Source organism: Coenobita brevimanus, chromosome 8 (assembly GCF_032717465.1).
Source record: "Coenobita brevimanus isolate Jiangsu-jjx chromosome 8, ASM3271746v2, whole genome shotgun sequence".
In the NCBI taxonomy this organism is placed as follows: Eukaryota; Metazoa; Arthropoda; class Malacostraca; order Decapoda; family Coenobitidae; genus Coenobita; species Coenobita brevimanus.
Window position 1 is genome coordinate 16,327,696 of NC_136961.1, and position 26,794 is coordinate 16,354,489.

The 26,794-nt window shown below is 45.5% G+C and overlaps 1 protein-coding gene across 1 annotated transcript in view; it reads left to right on the forward strand.

Moving 5' to 3' along the window:
* The window catches only part of LOC145406707 (organic cation transporter protein-like), a 220,207-nt gene that overhangs the window by 86,159 nt on the left and 107,254 nt on the right, over positions 1–26,794 (forward strand). Inside the window, exon 7 of the mRNA XM_080277810.1 lies at positions 4,048–4,216. Within this exon, the coding sequence (XP_080133936.1) occupies positions 4,048–4,216 (169 nt within the window). The remainder of the gene's footprint in view (positions 1–4,047; positions 4,217–26,794) is intronic.

The following is a 26,794-nucleotide window of genomic DNA, read 5'->3' on the forward strand; positions in this document are numbered from 1 at the left end:
TTACTATAATGTGAAGTGACTGTGTCAATGGAACATAGATATATTGTTTGTAAAGCACTGGGGCCCGTTATCAGCCGTTAGGCCTAGATGCAGGAGTGTGGTTTGTTATAACAGGGTTTCCACTCTGCTTCACCCTGCTGATAAATGATGTGAGTATTTTACCTTTATAATGAAGACAGTACTTATATTTTGTGAAACATATAGTGCTTGGATTAGTGAAATAACTGACTGACCATACTAGGCATTATGTATGCCATAGAGATATGCCATAGTTACTAAGGAAACAAGCAGTCATGTACGCCATAGAGTCAGGAAGGGAATAATGGAGGAGATTGGGACGGAATCATGCGATAGTGTTTTATATTGCATATGGTACAATGTGAAATATACATATAAAATAGTGCAGCGAGTGTTCCTCGAGAAATTTTGCGTGCATTGACTGATTTAGCTCAAACCTAGTGCAAGTATCAGAGACAACAAATATGCCACAGAATCACAGACTTCAATGAAAAGTTATTGTACCAATCTCAGACAGTGCTATATTGTGTATGGTCTAGTGTGAAACATATGAATAAAATAGCACAGCGAGTGTTCCCCGAGAAGTATTGCATGCATTGACTAACTTAGCGAAAACCTAGCACATGGATCAGAGAGAAGAAATATGCCACACATACATACGTATGTCGTGCAGTGAATGTTAGTGAAGAAATATATTGTGTGCATCGCATGTGTAATGCAAGGAGGAGAGAACAAAATAAACCACAGACACACACACTCACTCACCCACCCACCCACCCACACACACACACACACTCACACACTACATAACTCCTCATCTTCAAATCCATTAAGGTCCTGTCAACATCTCAACACCTCTGGAGGAAGTGAGTTATCCGTATTTTGTTGATTTGTATATTGACCTATTTCTATATTTCTATATTTTTACACAAATAAGTATTGTTTTTTACATATACACGTATGTGATGGAAGAAAGTTCACCTTTAATATCACTACCTAGCAAGAAGACTGGTGGTCATGTCGAGTTTCTGAGAGCACTATCAAAAAGCTTATGATATTTTATGTATATACTTTGAGTAAAAAAAAAAGAAAATAGTAAACCTAATGAGCAAAAATATGTAGGTGAGGGTGAGGCAGGAAAATGGAGTGTTTTTATCTTGCTTGCAGGCGAGGAGGAGTATTCTACGTTTGTCGTCCATTTACTCAAAAACTTGGAGGTATCGATATCCTGTAAGAACCATGATAAAGATCAGTGAATTCTATGTATGTACAGGACATAACAATGTAGTATCTCTGATGAAAAGTCGTTGTTACATAGGTGGGAATATAAAGGTTATTGTGCACATATGACGAAGGTGCAGCACGACCGTGAGTACCCACTAGTTTCTTGTAATTTACTCGGAAACTATGATACCTATCAAAAATCGGCACAGCCCGTAAGAAAGCTCATGAAATTCTACACAAGATTATGAAATAAAAACATAATGTGTATAAGAAAACTTGCAGATAAACTCCCTGCTTTTTTTTTTTTTTTTTAATGGCTTTCAGTTTTGGCTATTTTCTCGTAAACTACAAATCGTATCATAACCGGACTTCCCCATTAGAAAGCTGGTGAAATTCTCTATCAAAACTTCTAATAACATTTCTCTGTGTGATAGAAAACATTCGAACTAGGATGTTGGGAATTGAAATTGAAGTTCGGAAATGTTTAAACACAGTGGCCTAATGTACTTTAATTCGTTTTTTTTTTTTTTTTTTTTTCACTTATCGGCTAGAACAAACATCGGTGAATTAGGTATGTAGGTTTCATGGCAATATATCGAGGTTTGGGTTGCGATAATAAGGCAAGAACACGCGTTTTCAGCGGTGCGGCCAGTCGAGTAAAATCGTGGGGGGGGGGGAACTTACTGAAACATATGCGTACACGAGAGGGTTAACAAATATACATATAACAAACCAAGAGGTCCAGGAAGAGATGAGGAAATTAGACAGGGGAAAAGCCAATGGCCCTGATGAGATTTTGTGCTGGGTATTAAAGGAATGTGCAAAAGACGTAAGCAGTCCATTGCAGTTAATATTCAGAGAATCCTTAAGACAAGGAAAACTACCTGATATTCAGGAAGAAAGCAAACATTGTGCCCCTATTCAAGAAAGGAAACAGACAAAATCCACTTAAATGCCAACCAGTATCACTGACCAGCGTCATAAGCAAGATGTTAGAAAAACTGATATGAAGAATTTGGGAAATCACTTGGAAAAACACAATATGATAACAGAAAAACTATTTGGTTTTAGAAAGGGAAAATCATGTGTTACTAACCTATTAAAGTACTATGATAGAGCTGCAGAAATAATACAGAAAGAGATGGCTGGGTAGACAGCATATAGGCTACTGGGATTTCAAGAAGGCATTTGACAGAGTACCACACGGAAGACTTTTATGGAAACTGGACAATGAAGGAGGAATCCAAGGTAATCTGTTCGACTGGATGCAAGATTTTCTCAGTAAAAGGGAAATGAGAACAGTGTGAGAAGTGACAGGTGGAGTTCCACAGGGTTTGGTGCTAGCACCAATAATGTTTTAGTTTTTCCACTGGAAATGGAAGCTACAAGTACCTAAATATGTTTGCTGATGATGCAAAAATATGAAGGGAAATTACAAACACAGGTTGTTGCATAGAGCTACAAGAGGAATTTAATAAGCTTAATGAATGGAGCAATAGATGGCAAATGGAATTTAATGTGGACAAATGTCAAGTAATAAAATTTGGTAAAAAAAAAGAAAAAAAAAAGACTAGAGTGGGACTATACGTTAGGAGTGATTATCATTAACAAACTATTACCGGCTGACTACATAAATGAAAAAGTAAGGATCATGTACAGTACAAAATGCGTGCTAATGTAAGGGTAGCATTCACATATCGTCACCCTAATAAAGAGACTGCCTAAGTCATTTTTCGGCGATTTCTGGATTTTTGCCTCAATCATCACATGGTGCACCTATTGGTATGGCTGCCTTTGCCAGGTCTAGAGTGTGAGTGGTCTAAAATGTGACTCAAGTTTCTGCCTAAGTCACTAAAAATTAAGAAAATGAGACAGTTTTTTTTTCGATTTCCCGAAAAGTAGAAAAAACTACTTAGGCAGTTTCTTTATGAGGGTGACGATATATAAATGAAGACATGCTGAGAAAGATAATAAAATCATTCATCAGATCAACTTCGAAGTATGCATCAGTAGTCTGGAATCCGCATCGCAAAAAACACATAGATAAGACCGAAAAGGCACAAAGGGCCGCTACAAGATAGGCAATAAGTTTAAGCGACCTAAGCTATGAAGAAAGACTCGAAAAATTAAACCTACCAACATTACCGGGCAGAAGGAAAAAAGGAGACATAATTGTGTTATATAAATGCATCACAGGAAAAAATTGACGTAAATGAGTATAAAACCTATGGGGAAGCAGCATTAAGAGGACACTAGAGAAAACTGTACAAAAAGAGAGGTGATAAGGACGTAAGGAAATTCAGTTTCCCAAATACAGCAGTTGATCAGTGAAATGTACTATCGAATGAAAGCGTGCAAAAATAATTCATAAATTTAAAGACATGTATGATCAAAATGGTTCAAAACATGGGACAGTATGAGCTTAACTCACTCCTGTGAAGATACAATTAGGTAAGAACAATTAGGTAAAAATACACACACACACACACACACACACACACATATATATATATATATATATATATATATATATATATATATATATATATATATATATATATAATTTAATTTAATTTACACACACACACACACACACACACACACACACACACACACACACCGGATGTATGTTTTATCGCTTTCCTAGCAATTCTGTTTAGCGGTTTACTGTTTGTGGGAAAGCTTCTTGTTTTTCTTTCTTTTTTTTCTTTTTCTTTTTTTACCAGCCGTTGCGGTTTCCATGTTTTCATATGAACATTTGTTATCATGTTTTCTTACGGGCATTTGTTTTTTACTCTGTGTCAGTGATGGAAGTGACGGAGGTAAAGATGAGGACCAAGGTGGGGATGGTACAGTTCATCACGTCGACAATCGCAACAATACTGTTCAGCGGGTGGGCCTACCTGATAAGGGACTGGCGGTGGCTTCAGACGGCTGTATCCATACCCAGCCTGCTCTTTTTGCCCCTTTTATGGTTAGTTCCTTTCACCTCTTCGCTAGACTAAGAAATAGAATGTTAAATTTTCAGCACTGCGCAAAATGTCTCAATGTCCCCCTTCTTCTTCCACCAGGCATTATGCTTCAAAGACATATACGCAAACACAACCATCACAGCCACCCAAAACTTTTAACCAATCAAGGTCCTTCATTAACCCTAATCAGACATTCCTCACACAGAAATTTCCCGTCCTAAAGAGACACGAGTACATTTATCAAGACCCTGTGTGGTCACCACCGTTTCATGCCTTATTACTGACGCTTAATGTAACTAATTGTAGTGCAGCTGCTGAAACCACAATGACCTCATGCACTGCACTTCCACAACACGGACGATCTTTCAACATAGGCTTAACACAAGATCACAAGGAATGCCCGGCTGAAGTGGCCAGTTTCCTGCAATCCCCTGGGTTCTGATCCACATGAGCATAGGCCAACATCAGCAACAACAACAGCAACAACTACTCCTCCTACTACCACTACTACTGGTGAACACTGTGGACATGGTGTGTATGCTCAGTATCTTCAGCTTTTCCTATAGTGATACTGACAATTTAAACCTCACTTGCTGACATCTGTGTGCTCGTGAAGGTCTAGGATCATTATGGTGTAAGGAGTGACTATATTATCTTTCGACCTTTTATGTAAATGCTGTGTTAAAGTGCAACAGGGGATAATCCAGGGACATTATTTATAAATCTGATGAATTCGCGGCTGGATCAGAGGTGTGAGCTGGCAATAATATCTGGTTTTCATGGAGATGATTTGTTGTTGTGAAGGCAGTGGCGTCTAACTTAACCAGCATGGGTAAATGCGGTGAAATGGAAATAAACTTGTTATGCTATTTTGCGTCTGCTGCTGTGACCCTTTCTGTGGATGTTGTGGCAGATATAATCCATACCTTTAATTCCCATGAAGAGATAAAAAATGCTAAAAGTTCTCTGGCAAATCTTCAAGAAAAATGTGACCTGAAGGCGTGATCTGGAGAAAAAAAATAGGAAGGATCTGCAGAATATGATCCAGCTTTATGAAGACTATTCTTCATCTGACCTAAGAGTTGAATTTGTTGCTGACTCTCCTTGGAAGATGCCACCTCAAGGTATGGAGCTATGTCTTTTGATATCGAATCTGTCAAGAGATTACTAAATTAAATGACATCCTACCTAAAATACTGGATATCAAGAGTGAAGCTGTTAATATGGTGGATGCTCTGAAACAAGTAAGGGCTGATGTTGTGGATATTAACTAAATGTTCCTTAAAGCTGTAGAAGGTATGAAGGTTGCTGTGACTGACATCAGGGAGGCTGACGTCAGTAGTTTTTGTGAATCTTGATCCTTCGGGGAATCCTTAGGCATCATTAGCAATCCGTGAGTGACTTTGCCACGGAGAGTTGCATCTGCCACTCCATTTACTTCAGTTAGTTTCAGGGTTACCAACGAATCCTAGTTTAGTTCTGGAGGCCTCACCATCTTGGTAAAATGAAGATGTAATAGTTGTACCAGAAGCAACTTGAGATAGACAAAGAAAGGTTCAGACAGAATTAGAAGACTGTGATAATGTTCCTACCAAGAACTACAGTATGCTATGGCACTGCTGAAAAGATCAGCTTATCATGTCAGCCCAGTGTCATCACGGTCGGGTGACTGCTTGGTGACTGAGCCAAGAGCTACTGTATCAGCAAAACGAATGGGTCTGCATCAGTTCTCCCCCAGCGGCGAGAAGTGAGACAACACCCTGCTAATAACTGTGGTGGGCTTCGAGAGGTGAGTGCTTGTAGTCTACGTAGTGTTACCCACCAAGAGGAAGAATGTGTCGTTGGCACTGAGAGAAAACGGTTAACTAAAAGAAAGTCGTTGGTGAAACAATGTTAGTATTAAAGCAGAACGAAAGCTATAAGACATTTATCTTCGTAATTAGATAAAGACGTTCGTTGCCAAGATATTAAAGATTATATTACAGATAATTTAAACATTGATGGGTGTGGTGTTGAAAATCTTGACATATTATCAAAATGATTTATTTCATACCCTTAAACAGTACACCTGGGTGTGAGAGACCCGGCCACTTTTTGCCACTTACTGGTTTAGCAACTACTATATGCCAGGGACCCCTGTCCTTCCCAATAGCTTCCTAAGTTTGGATGCCCATGCTAAAGGTGGCTGTGTGGTTTTCCAGGTCTCCTTCTGTTTTGGTGTATAACACGCTAAAGTCGGGGTCGGGTCTGTGAGATCCAGGTGTACTGGATAAGGGGGGCTGAAATTTACTGTTGTGTGATGCAAATTTTGTCACCCTGTGAATTGCCCTCTCCACACCATGAAGACCCTTCATGCCACTAGCTTTGACAGCAGTGTGAGCATCATTGTGTCATTTCTTTTCATATGGGGTCCGTGTAACAAGAAACTGTAAAGATTTTTTTCAAAAATTTGCCTAAAATTCTTTAAATATGTTAATTTTAATTGTATATTCATTATTGCATAGTAAATTGAACCAAAAAGGTTGTAGATTGGTCAAAGATTCAGTAAATAAAACACGTTTTTTTTTTTTTCTATTTTGTGGGTCTGTGAGACCCAGGTGTCCTAATGGTGTATAGGCACAACTAGGTGTACTGTTTCAGGGTAGTAATAGTAGCTTTTACAGAAAGGAATAGACTTTTAGATGCTGATCTCTGACCTCAAGGTGTAATAGCTGATAAGTTCTTCAATAGGAAACGAATGGAATCTTATACAAAATGGATATGGTTTTCTCTGTTTGTTCGTATAACCGTTGCTCATTTAGGAAAATATTGATGTCATTAGTGACATAAAAAGTAAAGCTTAAGACTCTAGTGTAATGCTAGGTGTTTTATGTTTGGCTTCCCACACTCAAAGCACCTAACATGTAGTGGGGTTCTCTTTCGAGACTGGGGCTTAGACAAATAGGAGAGAGGCAAGACACAAAAACTCAGGCAATAACCTTACAGGTTTATTACTCAGTCAGACAAGGGAAACAGGAGATTTTACAGACACGATATTCTGGGTGATCATAAACTCTTACAACTAGATAGGGTGAAGAGTATCTCGCAGGATACTGTTGGGAAAATATATTAAAATAATGTTCAAGGTGGAATGTTCTGATTTATCATAGTCTGGGGTGTTTACGCGCATGGAGGGGCTAGGGTTATTTCTCACACAAGGGGGGGGTAAGGCACTGGGATCCAATTGTAATTATAATACTATGAGGCAGGGTTTGATGGTGGCGTGTTCACTTTGTTATTTTCTGCCTTAGAGTCACTTTTGGCCAATTATCATTACTTACTCCACGGCCCTGGGGTTAATCTTATTATCGTATAGCCCGTCACTGTGTCTATCTCTTCTTCCTGTATTTGGTCTATCACTGTAAGTTCACTATTCTGCCTCAGCACTATTGAATCACTATTATTACACAGTAGTCACTATATTTCTCCCGGTTCCAAGGGTGCGGCTGAGGGGCCGTGCAGGCCCACTACTGACAGGGCTGGGCGCCACCAAGAGTCCCCATGCTCAGGAGACACGGAATCATACGCAGGGACGTCTGCTCTCGTCCGGGGGCTGTTGACGGCGAAGGGGCCCGAACTCTCGGGACTCGGTACTGGAGTGCGGACCTCAGGGCTAGGGCTGAACAATTGCCTGAGCCTGTCGTTCAGGCTCCTGACGGAGGGGGAGATCTTCCGCAGTCGAGGTGTAGGGAGTTCCCGCCTGGGTGTTCTGGGGAGGGTCTGGAGTTCCTGAGGACTGCGGTCCCCAGGACTGGGCGGCACCTACAGGAGGGGGCTGCGGCGCCTGCCTGCGTCAGGGTCCATCAGGTGGGTCTCCTCCAGAGCCAGTCGTAGGGAGTGGAGGCCCGGGGAGACCATGGGGCCTCTCCAATACTCCTCTACGCCCGCTGGGGGTCGGGGAACAGGCGTCAAACTTGGGGATGGGGTGGCTCTTGGCCACCTCCTGCTGTAGGGCCTGGCTACTGGCCGTGGCTTCCTAGGGGTGCGGCTACTGGCCGCCAAGGCCCAGCTACTGGCTCTGGCCTGAGAGGGTGTGTCTGCCAGCAGTCCCGACTATACCTTCGGAGCGGCTACAGGCCATCTTGCGACGGTGGGAGCGGCTACAGGCCATCTCCTGCAGGAGGGGTGTAGAGCGACTACAGGCCATCTCAAGGGGAACACCTCCGGAGCAGCTACAGGCCGTCTGGTGAAGGCAGGAGTGGCTACAGGCCGTCTCCTGATTACCCTCAGGTCGGCTGCAGGCTGTCTCCTTAGCGAGGGGTGAGCAGCTACAGGCCGTCTCTGGGGGAAAGCCTTTGGAGCAGCTTCAGGCCATCTCTGGGGGAAAGCCTTCGGAGTGGCTACAGACTGTCTGGTGAAAGTGGGAACGGCTACTGGCCATCTCTTTCGGGAGGGTGTTAGAATGGCTACAGGCCTTCTCAAGGGGAACACCTTTGGAGCAGCTACAGGCCATCTGGTGAAGGTGGGAGCAGCTACACGCTGTCTCCTCATTACCCTCAGAGTGGCTACAGGCTACCTCCTTAGTGAGGGGCGAGCAGCTACAGGCCGTCTCTGGGGGAAAGCCTTCGGAGCAACTACAGGCCGTCTGGTGAAGGTGGGAGCCGTCTCCTGCTGGAGGAGTTTGGAGCGGCTACAGGCTGTCTCCTTAGGAAGAACACCTTCGGAGCGGCTACAAGCCGTCTGGCGAAGACGGGAGCAGCTACAGGCCATCTCCTTATTACCCTCAGGTCGGCTACTGGCCGATTCTTTAGCGAGGGGCGAATGGCTACAGGCCGTCTCAAAGAGGAAGACACCTTCAGAGTGGCTACAGGCCGTCTCAAAGAGGAAGACACCTTCAGAGTGGCTACAGGCCGTCTCAAAGAGGAAGACACCTTCAGAGTGGCTACAGGCCGTCTCCTTTGGAAGGCGGGAGCGGCTACAGGCCGTCTCCTTTGGGGTGCTGGCAGGAGCTGGACAGACAGCTCCACCCCTTGGCTGGTTGATGAAGGTTCGCCCAAAAGGTAGTGCAGGATTCTTGCTATGGCGACGATGAAAGGGCTCCGGGTCATAGGGGCGCATGGCCTGGGCTGATGTATGCCGTTGTCGCCCTGAATCCCGGCGTGCAGCTGCTGCTCCTCCATGGGTTCCTTGTGGGGGTGTCCGGGAGTTCCTGGGGGCACTATGCTGTATTCCTGGTGGGGGTGGCTGGGTGCTCCAGGAGGCACTATGCTGCATTTCACCACCGTCCTCTGGGAAAACGTCACGTCCTCGTGACTGGAGGTGGTAGACTTGTGTATCGTGGGTAGCGTAGATTGGGTGTAGATGACGGAGGAAGGTGTGCCAGGCTGTGGTGGCAATTTTCTCTTCCTGCTCTGCATCACAGGTGAGGAAGAGAGTGGACTCGGATGTGGAGGAGTGGAGTTGGAGGAGGTGGTGTGGTCCTCGGACTCGTTGGTTGCACCCGAGTGATGGCGCCCATACAGCTCGTTGGACCCTCATGTTGGGAGATGCTGCCCGTGGTGTGGTGTGGTGCTGAATGCTGGAGACAGAGGGCTGGGGTCGTGTTTTTGGCAGTGGTAATGCGGCGCAATGTCTCTGGGGATTATAGGTGGCTGGGATTTGAGCTTGCCAGGTGTTGGTGGTGCAGGTGAGCTGTCAGGTGAGGTGTGAAGTGGCTTGGCGGCCAGGGAAGCAGAAGTGGTAGGGGAGGGGGAGGTGGATGGGGAAGAGATGTAGTATTCGTAGTTAGAAGGGGGGGGTGGCGCCAGGGTGGGGGACGGGATGGGGCGTGGGGGTGGGGCAGTGGGGGTAGAGGTGCGGAATGGGCATATGTGGTGGTTTCGGAGGGTGCAGGGGGCGCCGTGGTAGTCAAGAGTGACTTGATAGGGGTTGGGGACATGGGTGACAGTGTGGGATCCTGTGAAATGGGGTGCGAGTTTGTGAGGGGTGGAAAGCTGAGCGATCATGACAGTGTCGCCTGGCTTGTAGGGGTTAGATGCTGTGTCGGGGCCGTGGTCTAAGTTATGTTGGAGGTGGGTCAGGCACCACTTGAGATGATGTAGGGGGTCCATCGTGGGAGCAGAAGTGGGCGGTTCCAGATGCTGCCGAAGGGGCAGCAGGAGGGGCATCTCTCATATGGTGAAATTCCATCCTCCCGTGGGCAGGAGTTGATGCCCCATTGTACAATCTTTACATGGGTGGGCCAATTGTCATCCTTAGTTGCTTCTATTCATGTGCAGAGCTGGTTCATGAGGGTACGATGGCTGCGCTCGCACACTCCATTTCCCTGTGGCCAGTAGGGGGAGGAATGGGAATGTTGTACCCAAAAATATTGGCTAGCTCCTCCCAGATTTTACTGGTGAATTCGTGCATGTTATCTGAGTGGATCGCTTGCGGAATGCCAAAGTAACGGAAAACGTGCCTAAGGAGGGCGTCGGCTACTGCAACAGTGTGGTGTTCCTTTGCTGGGCAGGCCACAACGAACTTGGAATACGTGTTATGAATGTGATGATGTATTTGTAGCCCGATTATGGGTGCAGAGGCCTGACTACGTCCGTAGCTAACAGCTGCCAGGATTTGTGGGTGGTGATATGGCCAGAGGGTCCTGAGGTACATGTGATGTCTTTACCAAGGGCGCAGGCGCAGCAGCTTTGGATGATTTCCTTGGCGAGGGCAGAAGGGTTTGGTGCCCAGTAGGTATCATCAAAAATTTGTAGCAGCTTCTTTGTACCCAAGTGGATGCCATTGTGAGTGTGAAGGTGTAGCAGGGCGTCAAGGGTGGTGTCAGGGGCTAGGAGGATATGACTGGAGGGGGTCAGAAGGTGGTCACCTTGCCGATACAGTTTTTTGAAAAGGTGATGAGGAACCCATGGGGGGCACTCCTTGTGGTGACACTGCTGGAGGAGGTCGGGTTCCGGTTGGGTAGTATGGATGGGGAGCCTCGAGAGAGCTTTGGCGTTGGTATGGAGTTTACCGGGTCGAAAGGAGATTTCATAGTTGAATTCCTCCAGGGTTCCATGCCATCTGATGAGTTGGGCGTTGTAGGTGTCCGACTGACATAACCACTGGAGGGACTGGTGATCTGTAATGATGGTGACTTGGGTCCCGGAGAGATATGCTTGGAAGTGTTGGAGCACCCTAATGATGCCCAAGCATTCTCGTTTGGTGGCGGCATAATTTTTCTCTGCCTGATTCAGGGTACAGCTGGCACAGGTGATGATGTACTCATGGCCCTCTTGGACTTGGGCTAATACCGTGCCAATAGCTAGGAGAGAGACGTCGATGTAGAGGCGGAAAGCGAGGGCGTAGTCGGGAAATGCCACGATGGGGGCGGAAATGAGCTTGTCTTTGATCTGCTGGAAGGCTCCTCATCTCTTGTCTGTCCAAAGGAACAGTTGCCCCTTATGGGTCAGGTCATGGAGGGGTTTACCAATATGGGCAAACCCTTTCACGAAAAGGCAGTAGTTGGACGTTAAGTCAAGGAAAGCTCAGATGCCTTGAACGTCCACTGGTAGGGGTATGTCCGCGATAGCGTGGAGCTTGTCAAGGTCGGGAGAGATTCCTATCTGGGAGATGACGTGCCCCAGGAATGAGACGGTTCTGGTGGCTAAGATGCACTTGGTGGGCCTGAGTTTGAGGCCTGCCTAGCGGATCCTTGTAAAAGCCCAGCGGAGGCGCTGCATGTGGCCGGCCCAAGCTTGACTGAACACGATGACGTTGTCTAAGTATGCAAGGCACATTTCCCACGTGAGGCCGCTGAGAACAGACTCCATCAGCCTGGAGAAGGTGGCAGGGGCATTGCAGAGACCAAATGGCAGGACATTGAACTCGTAGTGTTCCTGTTCCTAGTTGAGGAAGCAGTTTTCCCTCGGTCTTCCGAGTGCACGGGAACTTGCCAATACCCTGACTGGAGGTCCAGGGTAGAGAACCAGGATGCTCCATACAGGGAATCAAGGGAGTTGTCTATGCGTGGGAGTGGAGTGGCGACTTTAGTAGTTACGTCGTTCAGTCGACTACTAAAGCGGTAGTCGACGCAGGAACGCATCGTGCCGTCTTTCTTTTTCATGAGGACAACAGGGGAGGACCAGGGGCTGGTGGAGGGGGAGAAGACTCTAGCTTCTATCATCTCCTGCACCTGGCAGTCTTCCTCTTCCCTCTGCTTTGGATTCTTCCGTCTGGAGGGCTGTCGGATCGGCGGGCCTGTCGTGGAATTTCATGGGCCAGGTTGGTGGTGTGCCTGATGTCTGCTGGTCCTGCCTGAACAGATCCTGGAAATCCAGGAGAAGGTGGCGTAGGGTGTCCGATGGACGGAGAGATGGTCAGGGATGGGGGGCAGAGGGGTGGGGGAGTGGGAGGGGGAAGGGGCACAGGGGCTCGGCTTCTTCCATCTCTCCTATTATGAGCCGTTTCGGGAGGGTGAGGGGTGAAGGGGCGAGGTTGGCGAACTGGACCGCCATATGATGCGGAGGAAGGAAAGTCAAAGGCAAAGGGCAAGCCGAGAGAGTTCCTGGCAGCAGGAGTGGGGAGAATAGGATGGAGGGGCCAGATGGCCGATTTAAGGGCACCTAAGCTTCATGGTGCGGGGGAATGGTGATGGCGGTGGAAATGGCGGCAGGAAAAGAGGGAGGAGGGGGTGGTGGGGGGGAGTAGGGTGGTGGGGAGGGGGGGAAGAGTCTTCCGACCAGGGCCGTGGCGTGCAGGTGCAAACGGCTGCGGGGGGTGAGTTGGGTGGTGCATGGAACTGGAGCTGTCGGTTGCGGCAATCTATAGTGGTGCCCAACTTCTGCAACAGGTCCAGCCCCAGGTACCCGTCGTAATTCCCGCAGAAGGAGTTGAAAATTATGAACTGGTGCTGGGTTGACACCAGTTGATGGGTGTCAACTCTTAAGGCCCGCGTCTCCCCATGGATAGGCAGGGAGCCATCCCCCACATCCACAAGGTGAGTAGCTGTGGGGCGGAGTGGGCCAAAGGTCAAGATGTGGCGTGAGAAATAGTGGCTATAAAGGCAGGACCTGGCCACTCCTGTATCGACCAGAAGTCTGGTTTTCACCCCATTCAGCTTCATCTTGTGGTAAACTGGGGGGCGATATTTGGGGGAAATGGCCCCTGCCACAGTGGGATGGTGTGGGGGCGGGCCTAAAAATCCAGCCATCTAGGGCCTCCTCCTTCTTGCTCTAGCTCCTGTTCCCCAGGATTGGACTCCTCCACAGATGCAGGTTCATCCTCTGTCGCTTCGTCCTCCAGAGGAGACTTTACATTGGCCTGGGGTGGTAGTTTTCCTATGTGCAGACTTCAGCTGGTCCCAGATATCGTGCAGAGGGCACTTTGAGCTGCACGCTGAGAAATCCCAGGGATTCACTAGGATCAGGTTGGGGTTCTCCCTGTGGGTGGGGCGCCGGTGTGTGGGGTGTGCCCTGGGTGGGCTAGGGGCTGGGGTGGGGCTGGTATGTGGCATGGGCGAACATGGCTTGACTGGGGGAGCCAGAATCTTGGTGGGAAACTTTTTCACCACGTTGATCTGCTGGGGCGTAGGGCGGGCAGTCAGGAGGCGCCATATAAGCTGGATATCTCTATCCATGTCTCCAGTCGGGTCATGGATCGTAAAGTGTTCCTTTACAACACTGGGGAGCACTCTCAGGAGAGTGTTAAAGGTATGTTGTTCCCGGGTTTCGTCATCTGCCTCCAGGTAGGCAGTGGTGACCAGGCGTCTTGCCTGTATTAGAGTATCATCTAGATTCCCATCAAAAGTCAAACTATCCAGTTGGGATAGTGCCACCACTTTCCCTAGTGGTGGGGTGATGGCCTGGATAACGAGTTTCATGAAATTCTGCCAGGTGAGCTCTGGAAAGATTTTTGGTGCTATATTGGCCGCTGCTTTGCCCAACAGTGGGAGTGTGACTACGATCTTTAGTTGGTCATTTTCAATACCGATATCTAGTAAAGGTTTGATGATTGCCAGATATGTGTGAACACCGTACTGTTCGGGGTCGAACTTAAGCAATTGCACATGCAGTTTGATTGCCATTTTTTAGGTATTTCCTGACTACCTCTCTCGTATGCCCGGGTCAAGAACCACCACTGCCCACCAGTGTAATGCTAAGTGTTTTATGTTTGGCTTCCCACACTCAAAGTGCCTAACATGTAGTGGGGTCCTCTTTCGAGACCTGGGCTTAAACAACTAGGAGAGAGGCATGACACAAAAACTCAGGCAATAACCTTACACGTGTATTACTCAGTCAGACAAGGGAAACAGCAGATGTTCCAGACACGATATTCTGGGCGATCATAAACTCTTACAACAAGATAGGGTGAAGAGTATCTCGAAGGATACTGCTGGGAAAATATATTAAAACAATATTCAAGGCAGAATGTTCTGATTTATCATAGTCTGGGGACTTTAAGTGCATGGAGGGGCTAGGGCTATGTCTCACACATGGGGGGGGGTGTATGGCACTGGGGTCTGATTGTAATTATAGTACTATGAGGCAGAGTTTGATGATAGCATGTTCACTTTGTTATTTTCTGCCGTAGAATCACTTTTGGCCAATTATCATTACTTACTCCACGGCCCTGAGGTTAGTCTTATTATCGTATAGCCCATCACTGTGTCAATCTCTTCTTCTGGTATTTGGTCTATCACTGTAAGTTCACTATTCCGCCTTGGCACTATTGAATCACTATTATTACACAGTAGTCACTATAATTCTCCCGGTTCCAAGGGTGCGGCTGAGGGGCCATGCAGGCCCACTACTGACAGGGCTGGGCACCACTAGGAGTCCCCGTGCTCAGGGGACATGGGATCACGCACATGGGCGTCTGCTCTCGTCTGGGGCTGTTGACGACGAAGGGGCCCGAACTCTCGGGACTCGGTACTGAAGTGCGGCCCTCAGGGCTAGGGCCAAACAATTGCCTGAACCTGCCATTCAGGCTCCTGACGGAGGGGGAGTTTTTCTGCTGCCAAGGTGTAAGGAGTTCCCGCCCGGGCGTTCTGGGAAAGGTCTGGAGTTCCTGAGGACTGTTGTCCCCAGGGCTGGGCGGTGCCGACAGAAGGGGGCTGCGTCACTGGCCTGTGTCAGGGTCCATCCGGTGAGTCTCCTCCAGAGCCAGTCATAGGGAGCAGAGGCACAGGGAGACTATGGGGCCTCTCCCATGCTCCTCTATGCCCTCTGTGCTGGGGGTCAGGGAACAGGCATCAAACTTGGGTGACAGGGTGGCTCTCGGCCACCTGCTGCCGTAGGGCCCAGCTACTGGCCGTGGCCTGAGAGGGTGTGTGTATGCCAGCAGTCCCGACTACACCTTTGGAGTGGCTACAGGCCATCTGGCGAAGGTGGGCCTGGCTACAGGCCATCTCCTGCGGAAAGAGTGTAGAGCAGCTACAGGCCGTCTCAAGGGGAACACCTCCAGAGTGGCTACAGGCCGTCTGGTGAAGGCAGGAGCGGCTACAGGCCGTCTGGCGAAGGCAGGAGCGGCTACAGGCCGTCTGGCGAAGGCAGGAGTGGCTACAGGCCATCTCCTCATTACCCTCAAAGCAGCTACAGGCTGTCTCCTTCGCGAGGGGTGAGCGGCTACAGGCCGTCTCTGGGGCAAAGCCTTCAGAGCGGCTACAGGCCGTCTCTGGGGCAAAGCCTTCAGAGCGGCTACAGGCTGTCTCTGGGGCAAAGCCTTCAGAGCGGCTACAGGCCGTCTGGCGAAGGTGGGAGCGGCTACAGGCTGTCTCCTGCAGGAGGGGTTTGGAGTGGCTACAGGCCATCTCCTTAGGAAGAACACCTTCGCAGTGGCTACAGGCTGTCTGGTGAAGGCGGGAGCGGCTACAGGCCATCTCCTTATAACCTTCAGGTCGGCTACTGGCCAATTCCTCAGCAAGGGGCAAGCGGTACAGGCCGTCTCAAAGAGGAAGACAGTTTCAGAGTGGCTACAGGCTGTCTCCTTTGGAAGGCAGGAGCGGCTACAGGCCGTCTCCTTTGGGGTGCTGGCAGGAGCTGGACAGACAGCTTCACCCCTTAGCTCGTCCGGAAGGTAGTGCAGGATTCCTGCTATGCCGACGGCAGGCGGGCTCCGGGCCACAGGGGCGCACAGCCCAGGCTGACGTATGCCGTTGTCGTCCTGAATCCCGGCGTGCAGCTGCTGCTCCTCCGTGGGTTCCTTGTGGGGGTGTCCGAGAGTTCCTGGGGGCACTATGCTGTATTCCTGGTGGGGGTGGCTGAGTACGCCAGGGGGCACTATGCTGCGTTTCATCTAGTAACAGAGGATAGGTTGGGTAAGTTAGAGTATGCAGATGAAGAATATGAATGTGTAGGGGTGGCTGCTACCTACTCACACACCACAAAGCCAGCCAGAAGACAGGGTGTGTGTGCTGGGCAATCCCCAAGCCCTGTCTTCCCCCTTATTACTTTTTAAGTCAGCCCACACCTCACTGACCAGGCTAATGTATTGCCCTGCCTGCACTATAGGTGCAGGAAATCTTTAAACGAACAAACGAACGATGCTACCTACTCTGAGATAGCTTTAGCGTCATGTGCTGGTAGGGGTGAAGGGGGACTGGCTTGACAGTGACATAGAGATGCCTCATTTACCGTGGAAAAAGTTATTAGTGAGAGTAATTATATAGTTTTATCTGTACTCTCAAAAACAAGTTATTATCTAAGTCTATCTCTATCTATCTATAGCCCGACGCCTTAATCCCCCAAAAGGTGGCCGCAGACAAAACGCCTCCAACTCACTCTGTCACCCACCATTTGACTCCCCTCCCCCCAGCACACACCCCCCTCCCTCATATACCTCTCAACTCCATCCCTCCACCTCATCCTCGGTCTACCCCTCCCTCTCCCTCCCTCCACCTCACCTACATACACCCTCTTAGTCAGTCTTTCATTCTCCATTCTCTTCACATGTCCAAACCACCTCAGTGTATTTCTCCTAATCTTTTCAACCACATCCACATCTACTCCACAACGTTCCTTCACTTCTTCATTCGTCAACCTGTCCCTCCACGTCACTCCACATGCTCCTTTCAAGTAACTCATTTCCACTGCTCTCACTCTTGACTTGTTCCCCTCTTGCAAGGTCCACGCCTCGCTTCCATACGTCAGGGTAGGGATCACAATACCATCATGCAGTGACTTCTTAACTTCCATACTCACCTCCCTATTTCTCATCACTGCTTTCAGTGTACCAACAATTTTTCTTCCCTGCTGTACCCTTTCACGTACTTCATCCCCCAAAGTTCAATCCTTACTCATCACACTACCCAAGTACTTGAATGCACTCACATTCTCCATATCCTCACCATCCAACCTCACTGCACACTCTGTGACTTCATTCCTCTCAAACACCATAACTTTACTTTTGTTTACATTAACTTTCAGCTTCCTCCTCCTACACACTGTCCCAAATTCATTCACCAAACCTTGCAACTCCCATTCATCTTCACTCAACAATACTGCATCATCAGCAAACAGCAACACCGGAAGCTTCCAAATCTCACCCTCATTCATTAGGGCCACTCCCACATCCACTGCCCTACCTTGCACCTCCTTTACAACCCCATCCATATATATATTAAACAGCCATGGAGACATCACACACCCCTGTTTCAGTCCCACATTGAGATCAAAGAACTCACTCAGCTCACCATCCACTCGCACCGTAGCCCTAGCTCCCTCGTACATACTCTTCACAGCACTCAACCATTTCCCCTCCACTCCATATATTCTTAATACCTTCCACATACCTTGCCTATCTATTCTGTCATAAGCTTTCTCCAAGTCCATGAAGGCAGCATACACTTTCCTTCCCTTCTCTAGATACTTCTCCACTAAACATCTTAGAACAAATATCTGATCTACACACCCTTTTCCCTTCCTAAATCCCCCTTGTTCTTCTCCAACTAGCTCCTCTGTCATATGCCTAACCCTATCAATGAGTATTCTACCATATATTTTACCAGTCACACTAAGAAGGCAAATACCCCTATGGTTACCACATACTTCTCTCTCCCCTTTTCCTTTGTACAGAGGAACAATTATACCTGATTTCCAGTCCTCTGGAACCCTTCCCTCTTCCCAAGCCAATCTACACAACTTCCATATCCACTCCACAACAATCTCACCCCCATACCTAAGCATTTCACCACACACTCCATCAATTCCTGGGGCCTTTCCCAGCTTAATCTTCTTCATCGCTTCCACTACTTCCGACCTACTGATCTCTTCCTCCCTCCTCTCATCTCTTCTTCTCCCAGCCATTCCCCAACCACTTATACTCACACTGCTCTCACTCTCTACATTCAACAAATCCTCAAAGTGCTCCTTCCATCTCCTCAATTTCTCTCTCTTCTCCACCAACAATCTATTATTCCTATCTTTCACTCCCCTACTATTTCCCCTTTCACACTGCCTTACTTTCTTTACCTCCTTCCAAAACAATTTCTTACTCTCCCTCCATTTCACACTCAGATTCCTCTCAAACTCTTCATCCACTTTCTTCTTACTCTCCTTCACCAGTCTCTTAACCTCCCTTCTCCTGCTCACATATACCTCTCTCTTCTCTCTCTCATCTTCTCCCCTACCTCTATTCGCCAACCATTCACCATATGCCTTCTTCTTTTGTTCCACAGCTCGTTTCACCTCATCATTCCACCATGCTGTCCCTTGCACACCCTTGCATCTCCTCCTCACTCCACAAACCGCCTCACACGCTGCACTTATCTCTTCCGTGAATATCTTACATACGTTTTCCACCCCTTCCATCTGCTCTAGCTCATACCTTCCCAATCTTTCTTCCATTATGCTCTTATACTCTGTCATTTTCTCACTATCTTGCAATTTCTCCACTCTTCTCACAGGAGCTGCTTCCTCCTGTCTTCCCTTTCGTCTCCTCAACCACTTTCTTTGCAGCTCTACCTTGGCCATCACTAAGTGATGGTCCGAGACTCCATTCCCCCACCCTCTCCACACCCTTGCATCCAACACTTGTCTTCTCATTCGCTCATCCACACACACGTAGTCTATCATTGCCTTTCGTTCAACAAGTTCACCATCCATCCTCCTCATTACTCTCCATGTATAACGGTGGATCATCTTATGACGAAAGTAGGTGTTGGCTATTGCCAACCCCTTACCAGCACAGATGTCCACCAAAGCACTACCATTCCCATCTGCTTCAGCTGGCACACCCCACTGACCAACCACTCCATCCACTCGTACATTCCCAACTTTGCCATTCATGTCTCCAATCAACAGCACTCTCTCGCTCCTCTCAAACTTGTCCATACATGCTTCTACTCTCGCCCAAAACTCATCTTTCACTCTTGCCACTTGGTCCTCTGTTGGAGCATACACACATACAATCGCCCATGCTTGTATACCTACTTTCATCCTCACCCATACAATCCTTGCACCCACTGTTCCATACTCTCTTATATTCTCCTTCCACTTCTTGCTTATCATGAGACATACTCCCTCTCTTGCCATCTCATTCTCACTGACTCCCGCACATATACCTACACCGTATTCCCATTCTCTCATCCTTTCACCTTTTCATTTAGTTTCGGTCAATCCACATATATCCACTTTTGCATCCTCAAGCACCTGGACAATCTCTCTCTCTTTCACTTCATCATTCACTCCTCTCACATTCCATGTTCCTACCCTCAGAATGTCCTTTGTCCGTTCCTTAGTCAATGTACATATAAAGAGTGATATTTGGGAAATAAGGACTACGAACTTATTTTTGGAAACAATAGCCAAACTGGAGAATCTCACTGCAAGTCTGAAGTATGACTGTATAGATTTTATAGATTTTAATGCAGACCTTTTTGTTACATGATCTTGGAATCATTTTTGTTCCTTTCTGTTATCAAATGGTTTAGAATGATTTTGTTTTAAAGTACTGGATACACAGTTAACCAAATTCCTTACGGCAATGCCTCGTTTAAGTGGTTAGACCACATATGCAGTTGGGAGGAACGGCTGTGCTGTGTGGATTTCTGAGGTGAGAGTTTTGTAAGACATGATAGGATCAGATCATTTGTCTCTTGTAGATGACTTGCATTTTGATGACAGTTTAGTATGTTATTCTGTTTGCAGCCAACAACTTAACAATTTAAATTTGAAAGCTGTTCAGTGGGTCAATCTGAAATCCAGTGAATTGCAAAAAATAGAAAATAAAGCTCTGAGTATGTTGGGGAATCTGCGAGAGACCGAAGCGTACCAGTGTTGTCAAACAGGTTGTAGAGATGATAAACATATTCGATAATTTAATGAAATATATGAGAAAATAGTCAGTTCCGTGTTTATTAAAAATATGCATGCAAGAAGATAAGGAAGAATAACATAAGGTGGTGCCAGGATGGAACAGGAGAGTGAAGGGACTGTACACACAGGCGAGGGCAGATTTCCTGGCATGGGTGAGTGGTGGCAAAGGCAGAGATATTGTGCTGCACACCACTATGGTGCATAGCAGGGCACTATTTAAAAGGACACTGGCTGACTGCAAGCAGAATGAGTATGAAGATATACGAAATTCATTCAAGAAAAATATAGAAGTAAGGATATGAGAAGTTTCTAGAGAGAGGTTAATCACAGGAGGAACAAGGTAAAGTCATTTCAGGTAATTGATGGATTGAGTTATACGGTAGTCAATACATTATTGTAAATTTTAAAAACCTATTTTTTTCCATAGGTCAAAATGATGTCATTACAGAGGACACGGGATGGGATTCTTTGAATAAACTTAAAAATAAATGGAGAGGGAGAACAAAGTTTCGCTTGTGAATATCTGTAGTGACTATTAAAAAGTATATTGGCTGTATGAATTTGGGAGCTGGGCACTAAGGGATTCATGCTTATTTAAAGAAAAATGTAATTGATGATTTCCTGCAAGGTATATGTGATTTCGTGAATTCTTGCCTCGTTCATTGTTACCTGCCTGAAGATAGGCTGAGAGGCCAAATTACACCAATCATCATATATCAAAAAGGGAACTGTACCTTGTCATCAAATTACAGGCCTGTGATGCAGTCATTTATGTTCCTAAAACTTTTTGATTGTCATGGTTTGCAAATGTTGGAGCCGAGGCTTAGTTTTTATATGTGTCGGTTTGGTTATTTAAAAAAAAGAAAAAAAAAAAAATTCTTCAACTACTGATATAACTTTCATCTTAAAAAACATTGTACACCAGCACAAAAACTATTCGGCACCTTAGGATATGCTGTTTGTGAAAATGAGTATCTTCCACAGAAACACGTGAATTTATAAATGTGGTGCAACAAAACATATAACACCCAGGAAGTGAATCATTTTGCAATTTTGAGTTCTAATAATTACCAGCGATAATATTTGCACTTATACTTACAGGGTGCCCCATATATCAGAATGCTCCAACTATGTTTCAGAATGATACGTGCAGTAAGAATGCCGAACAATTTTTGTACGGGTGTACATCAATACACAAAGAGTAATGGTAATGTCTTTACCCTCTCCATTGATTTCTTCAAGGATTTTGACAGATAACCATTTTATTCCTGGAAATATTTAAATGGACAGGGAAATACCCCCTGACATTGTGTTATTAGTTATGCATTTATTGAGCAATCAGACAGCAAGGGTTTTATAAAAGTGGGGAACATGGGGAGTTTTGAAGTGTTTTTCTCGGAGTTACACAAGGTGGTATTTAATCCCTCATATTATTCAAGCTGTAGATAGACGATTTGCTGCATGAAATTACAGGGGTGAGATCTGGCTGTTCAACTGGTATATTTAACCCGCTCCATCCCGACCACTTTTCCACCACTGACTCCCCCCACTCCAGACCATTTTAGGAAAAATTCTTTTTTTTGGCTCAAACCTTCGCTTTTGGTGAGAAACATCGAAAATTCATAGAGAAATCGCTCACCTGAGGTTTAAATTACTCATTACGGGTAGGAGTATCTCCTTACCTTACTGGGTTTTCTATCAGGCTGGCACCAAAGAAAACGAGTTCTATGGGAGGATAACTATTTCACACCACTCATAAACGGTATTTATTTATTTACTTGGTACGAATTTATATGTAGTACAAGAGTATATTGGTTTTCAAGCAGTAATATAGGCATTATAAGCATTGTTTCACTCACTAATACCTGATCTTTTTTTGCCACATTACCTGATCATCATTTCTAACTGTTTCTTCCTCTAATGCTATGTAAAGTTTGTCCTCCACATCGTCATTGATTGGGGAATCACTCTGGCCCTGAATTTCGTACCGTGGCATGACATGGCTATACTGGCCAGGTCACTGATAACAGGTGAATTGCTGAGACAATGGCATGCAGGGGGGAGGGAGGAGGAGGTCATGCTGGGTAAGGCATTGTCCCTGCCTGGCATCTTGTTGAGGAAGGTGTCACGTGAATACGTACCAAAAATGACTCGCGATAATTGAAAATTGTGCAAATTAGAGACCTCGCAATTTTTTCGCGTTTATGTACGTTGACGGGATTGGCAGTGACAAAACGTGTGGACGTTAAAGAACGTCGACGGGACGCCGCGGGTTAAAACAAATATTATGGCCTATGCTGATGACTTTGTGCTGGTAACAAGTAAACAGAGTGATTTGTATATTATGTATGGTAAACTTAAAAGACTCGTGAGAATCTTAAGTTTTGTATAAATAAATCTAAGTAAAAAAATATGAGTTTTGGAAGAAGAGAGTTTAGTAAAAATTTACGTAAGGCTGTGATTGCAGGAAATGAGTGTGATGTCATTGACTTATTAATATTTAGCAGTGCTGGGAACGCTTCTCATAAAAAGCAGCGGCACTCCCATTCCCGTTACTAGCGCGAAAACGTAGTGGCGTTACTGGTTTCACTACTTGATACAAAATGTAGCGGCACTCCCACTCTCACTACTTTGGATAAGAAAAAGGTTCACGAAGGAAAGGTTAACAAAAATCTGTGATATAGCAATACACTATATACTGTTTTGATAATATTAGTCAGTCTGAGTGGTTATTTTGTATACCAGTAAAAAAAAAAAAACATCATATACATGGTGTCACTTTAATGAAGCTTTGAGCCGAAGGTACAGGAAAAAGCTATTTACTGTATGGTTAAAAATGTTCCTTTACATTTTTACCTAATATACCTACTGAAAGTAACATACGTAAATTAAAGGCAAAAAAATGTGGCCTCCCATTGACGCATATTATACAGATTTATTATATTTTCAATGATTCCTATTTAAGATATGTACGAAAACGAAAGTAAAAATGAACTGGGGCTTTCCTTTAATGGCTATTTATCCAATAGCAATGTTTTTTCCATTACTTAAAATTGAAAGTAACATACTGTCACGAAATAATAACGTATTAAGAATTAGTCTGAAAGAAAGAGTGAGGGAGTGAGCGGGAGTTAAAGACGGGGATAGTTAGAGGTGTGTGTGTGTGTGTGTGTGTACATACCTAATTGTACTTACCTAATTGTATCTTTCTGATTTTCCTCACGTCTTTATCACCTCTCTTCTTATGCAGTTTTTTGCAGTGTCCTCTTGCTGATGCTTCCCCATATGTTTAGTAATCATTTATGTATATTTTCTCCTTCCCTGATATGCATTTATATAGCATTATCATGTCACCTCTTTTCCTTCTCTCCTGTAGTATTGGTAGATTCAGTTTATTTAGTCTTTCTTCGTAGCTTAGATCCCTTAAGCTTGGTATCCATCTTGTAGCGGCCCTTTGAACTTTTTCAATCTCGTCTATGTGTTTTTTGAGATGAGGACTCCAGACTACTGATGCATACTCCAGGGTTGGTCTGATGAATGATGTTATTATCCTTTTTAGCATGTTCATTTATGTATGTGAATGATATTCTCATATTTGCAAGAAGTGTATATATGTTCCGTATCTTCTCACTGATGTGGTCAGCCGGAGATAGTCTGTTATTGATAATCACACCTAGGTCCTTCTCTCTTTCTGATGTGTGTAGGGTTTTATTTCCTAACGTATAATCCCAATCAGGTCTTTTTCCACTTTTACCAAACTTGATTACATGACACTTGTCCACATTGAATTCCATTTGCCATGTATTACTCCATTCATGAAGTTTATTTAATTCTTCTTGTAGCTCTTTACAAGAGTCTGTGTTAGTAATTCTCCTTTGTATTTTTGCATCATCTGCAAGGATATTTAGATAGCTTTCATTTCCAGTGTTACTGTCTATATCATTTATATACACTAAAAACATGATTGGTGCCAGCACTGAGCCCTGTGGTACTCCACTAGTCACCTTTTTCCATGATGAGTAGTTTCCCCTTAGGACTGTTCTCATTTCTCTTTTTATGAGAAAATCTTGCATCCAACAAAACAGTTTGCCTCGAATTCCTCCTTGATGGTACAGTTTCCATAAAAGTCTTTGGTGTGGTACTGTATGTGTGTGTGTGTGTGTGTGTGTGTGTGTGTTTTAGCATTGCCTACATCTAGCTGACATCCTTATTTATCTTTACTTAACTTAAATGGCCGATAATTAACTAGCAAATTCCTGTCTAATTATTGCACATTACTAATAAATAATAATTAATAAATTCCTTATGTAATGTAAAACAAACATCATTAATTGACAGAATTGACGAAAATATTATTTTTCTTCATTAATAATACAACCAAACCGTCGGCATATTTGTATGTACTCACCGACTCCGGACCTGTAGTCATCGCGTGAGTAGCGAGGAGCGCGGTAACGCATGGGTACAGCCAAAAGGTAGTGGCGCTCTCAGTTCCGCTACTGGCTACGAAAAGTAATGGCGTTACCACCATTGCTATTAAAATAGTAGCGGCGCTATGTAGCACCGCTACTAATAGCGGCGCTATTCCCAGCTTTGATATTTAGGGCATTATTTACAACATAAGAAAATGGATCATTCAGCTGTTGAGTTTAGGTTGAATAAGTTTTGTGCTAAGTTAAATTTTGTTTATAGAAACTTTATGGGTGTATCAGTAGAAACTGTAAATTTTCTTTTTAATGCTTATTGTCTCCCGGATTATGGATTGGCCGTATGGGATGTAAAAACTACAGCATGGAAGAATACCTTCAAAACCTTTGAAGATGCTTACCATAAAGATCTAAAGAAAATTTTAAACATCAGACGCAAGTAATGATGTCGCTGAAGCTTGCAAACAGCTTCTCTTTAAGCATCACATTGCTGAAATTCAAGGGAGATTTCTCAGAATTTTAACTTTATCAAATCTTCTTCTGAAGATGAGTATGCCATGGCTCAGACTAGGCCATGTAAAGAGTAGCATCAAAGAATAATTTTGGACTAGGTGCAGCATAAGTATTCTAGATTGTACAGTCACGTTCTAAAGACCTGTCCTGCGAGTGAACCTGGTAAACCTCGGAACAGTGAATCCGAACCACGGTACATGAAGTCCCAGTTCTGGCAACAGTAGGTAGTCCGCAGTGTGAGGTGTAAGTCTGCCGGAGGAAGGGTATTCAAGGTGGTGGGGGTAGGTGGGGAGGGGTTGTTATTACCGAGTTAGCAGTGCGGTATAAATGTTATCCATATTTCTTATGGGTGTAAAACCAACACCAATATGTCACACGACTTGGGTGGTTACGTGCCATATGTGCAGTTATGTCATGCATATTCAGTTTCCTTATTCCTATTAAAAATGGTGGTCAGTTACCCTGTGACACTAACTCCCTCTCAGGGTATCCAGACAACTGCCCCCTGGACAAGTGTTTCCCGGACAACTACCCCCAGACAACTATCCCCAGACAACTGTACCCTGGACAATCGCCCCCGTAGGAAAGCCGCCCCCCGGACAACTCCCCCCCCCCCCGGGCAATTACCTTCCACTGAAGATTAAGTTAGGCAGGTTAGGTTAGTTTAGGTTTGGTTTGCTTAGGTTAGGTTGTTAGGTCAGGTTAAGTTAGGTCAGGTTAAGTTAGGTTAGATTAGATTAGATTAGATTAGGTTAGGTTATACACTTGCAACCATTTGTACAGTGAATCGGGTGATATTTTGTGGAGATAATTGTCCGGGGGGCGGTTGTCCTATGGGGGCGATTGTCCAGGGGGCAGTTACTCGTATACGGGGGCAGTTGTCTGGGAGGCAATTGTCCAGGGGGCAGTTGTCCTAGAACTCCGCCTCAGACCGTCCTCCCTCTCCCACCGTAAGTCGACTGATACATAATATGGGTGGAACAGAAAACAGTTCCTCTAGACCAGTTATATATGCATAACATAAAGAAGTACAGAGGAAAACATGAGGGTGACAAACCAGGTTGTTACAGCACGCCATTTGAAAAAATCAATTATTAAAATATCGCATGGCAACATTTTAGCGAGAGAGAGAGAGAGAGAGAGAGAGAGAGAGAGAGAGAGAGAGAGAGAGAGAGAAGATGTCTGTGTATGCACTGAGATTTTTGAATGAGCCCTCCAAGAGGGTGATGGTTTGTGTTGCAGGGTGTGTTTGTGTATGTGTGTGCTGGGGGAGGCGTGTATATGTAAGTAAGGGAGACCGGGTCTAATGTTACATGTTACACAGCCAAGTTGTTACGTCTTCAATATCTCCATTATCAATCAATAGATG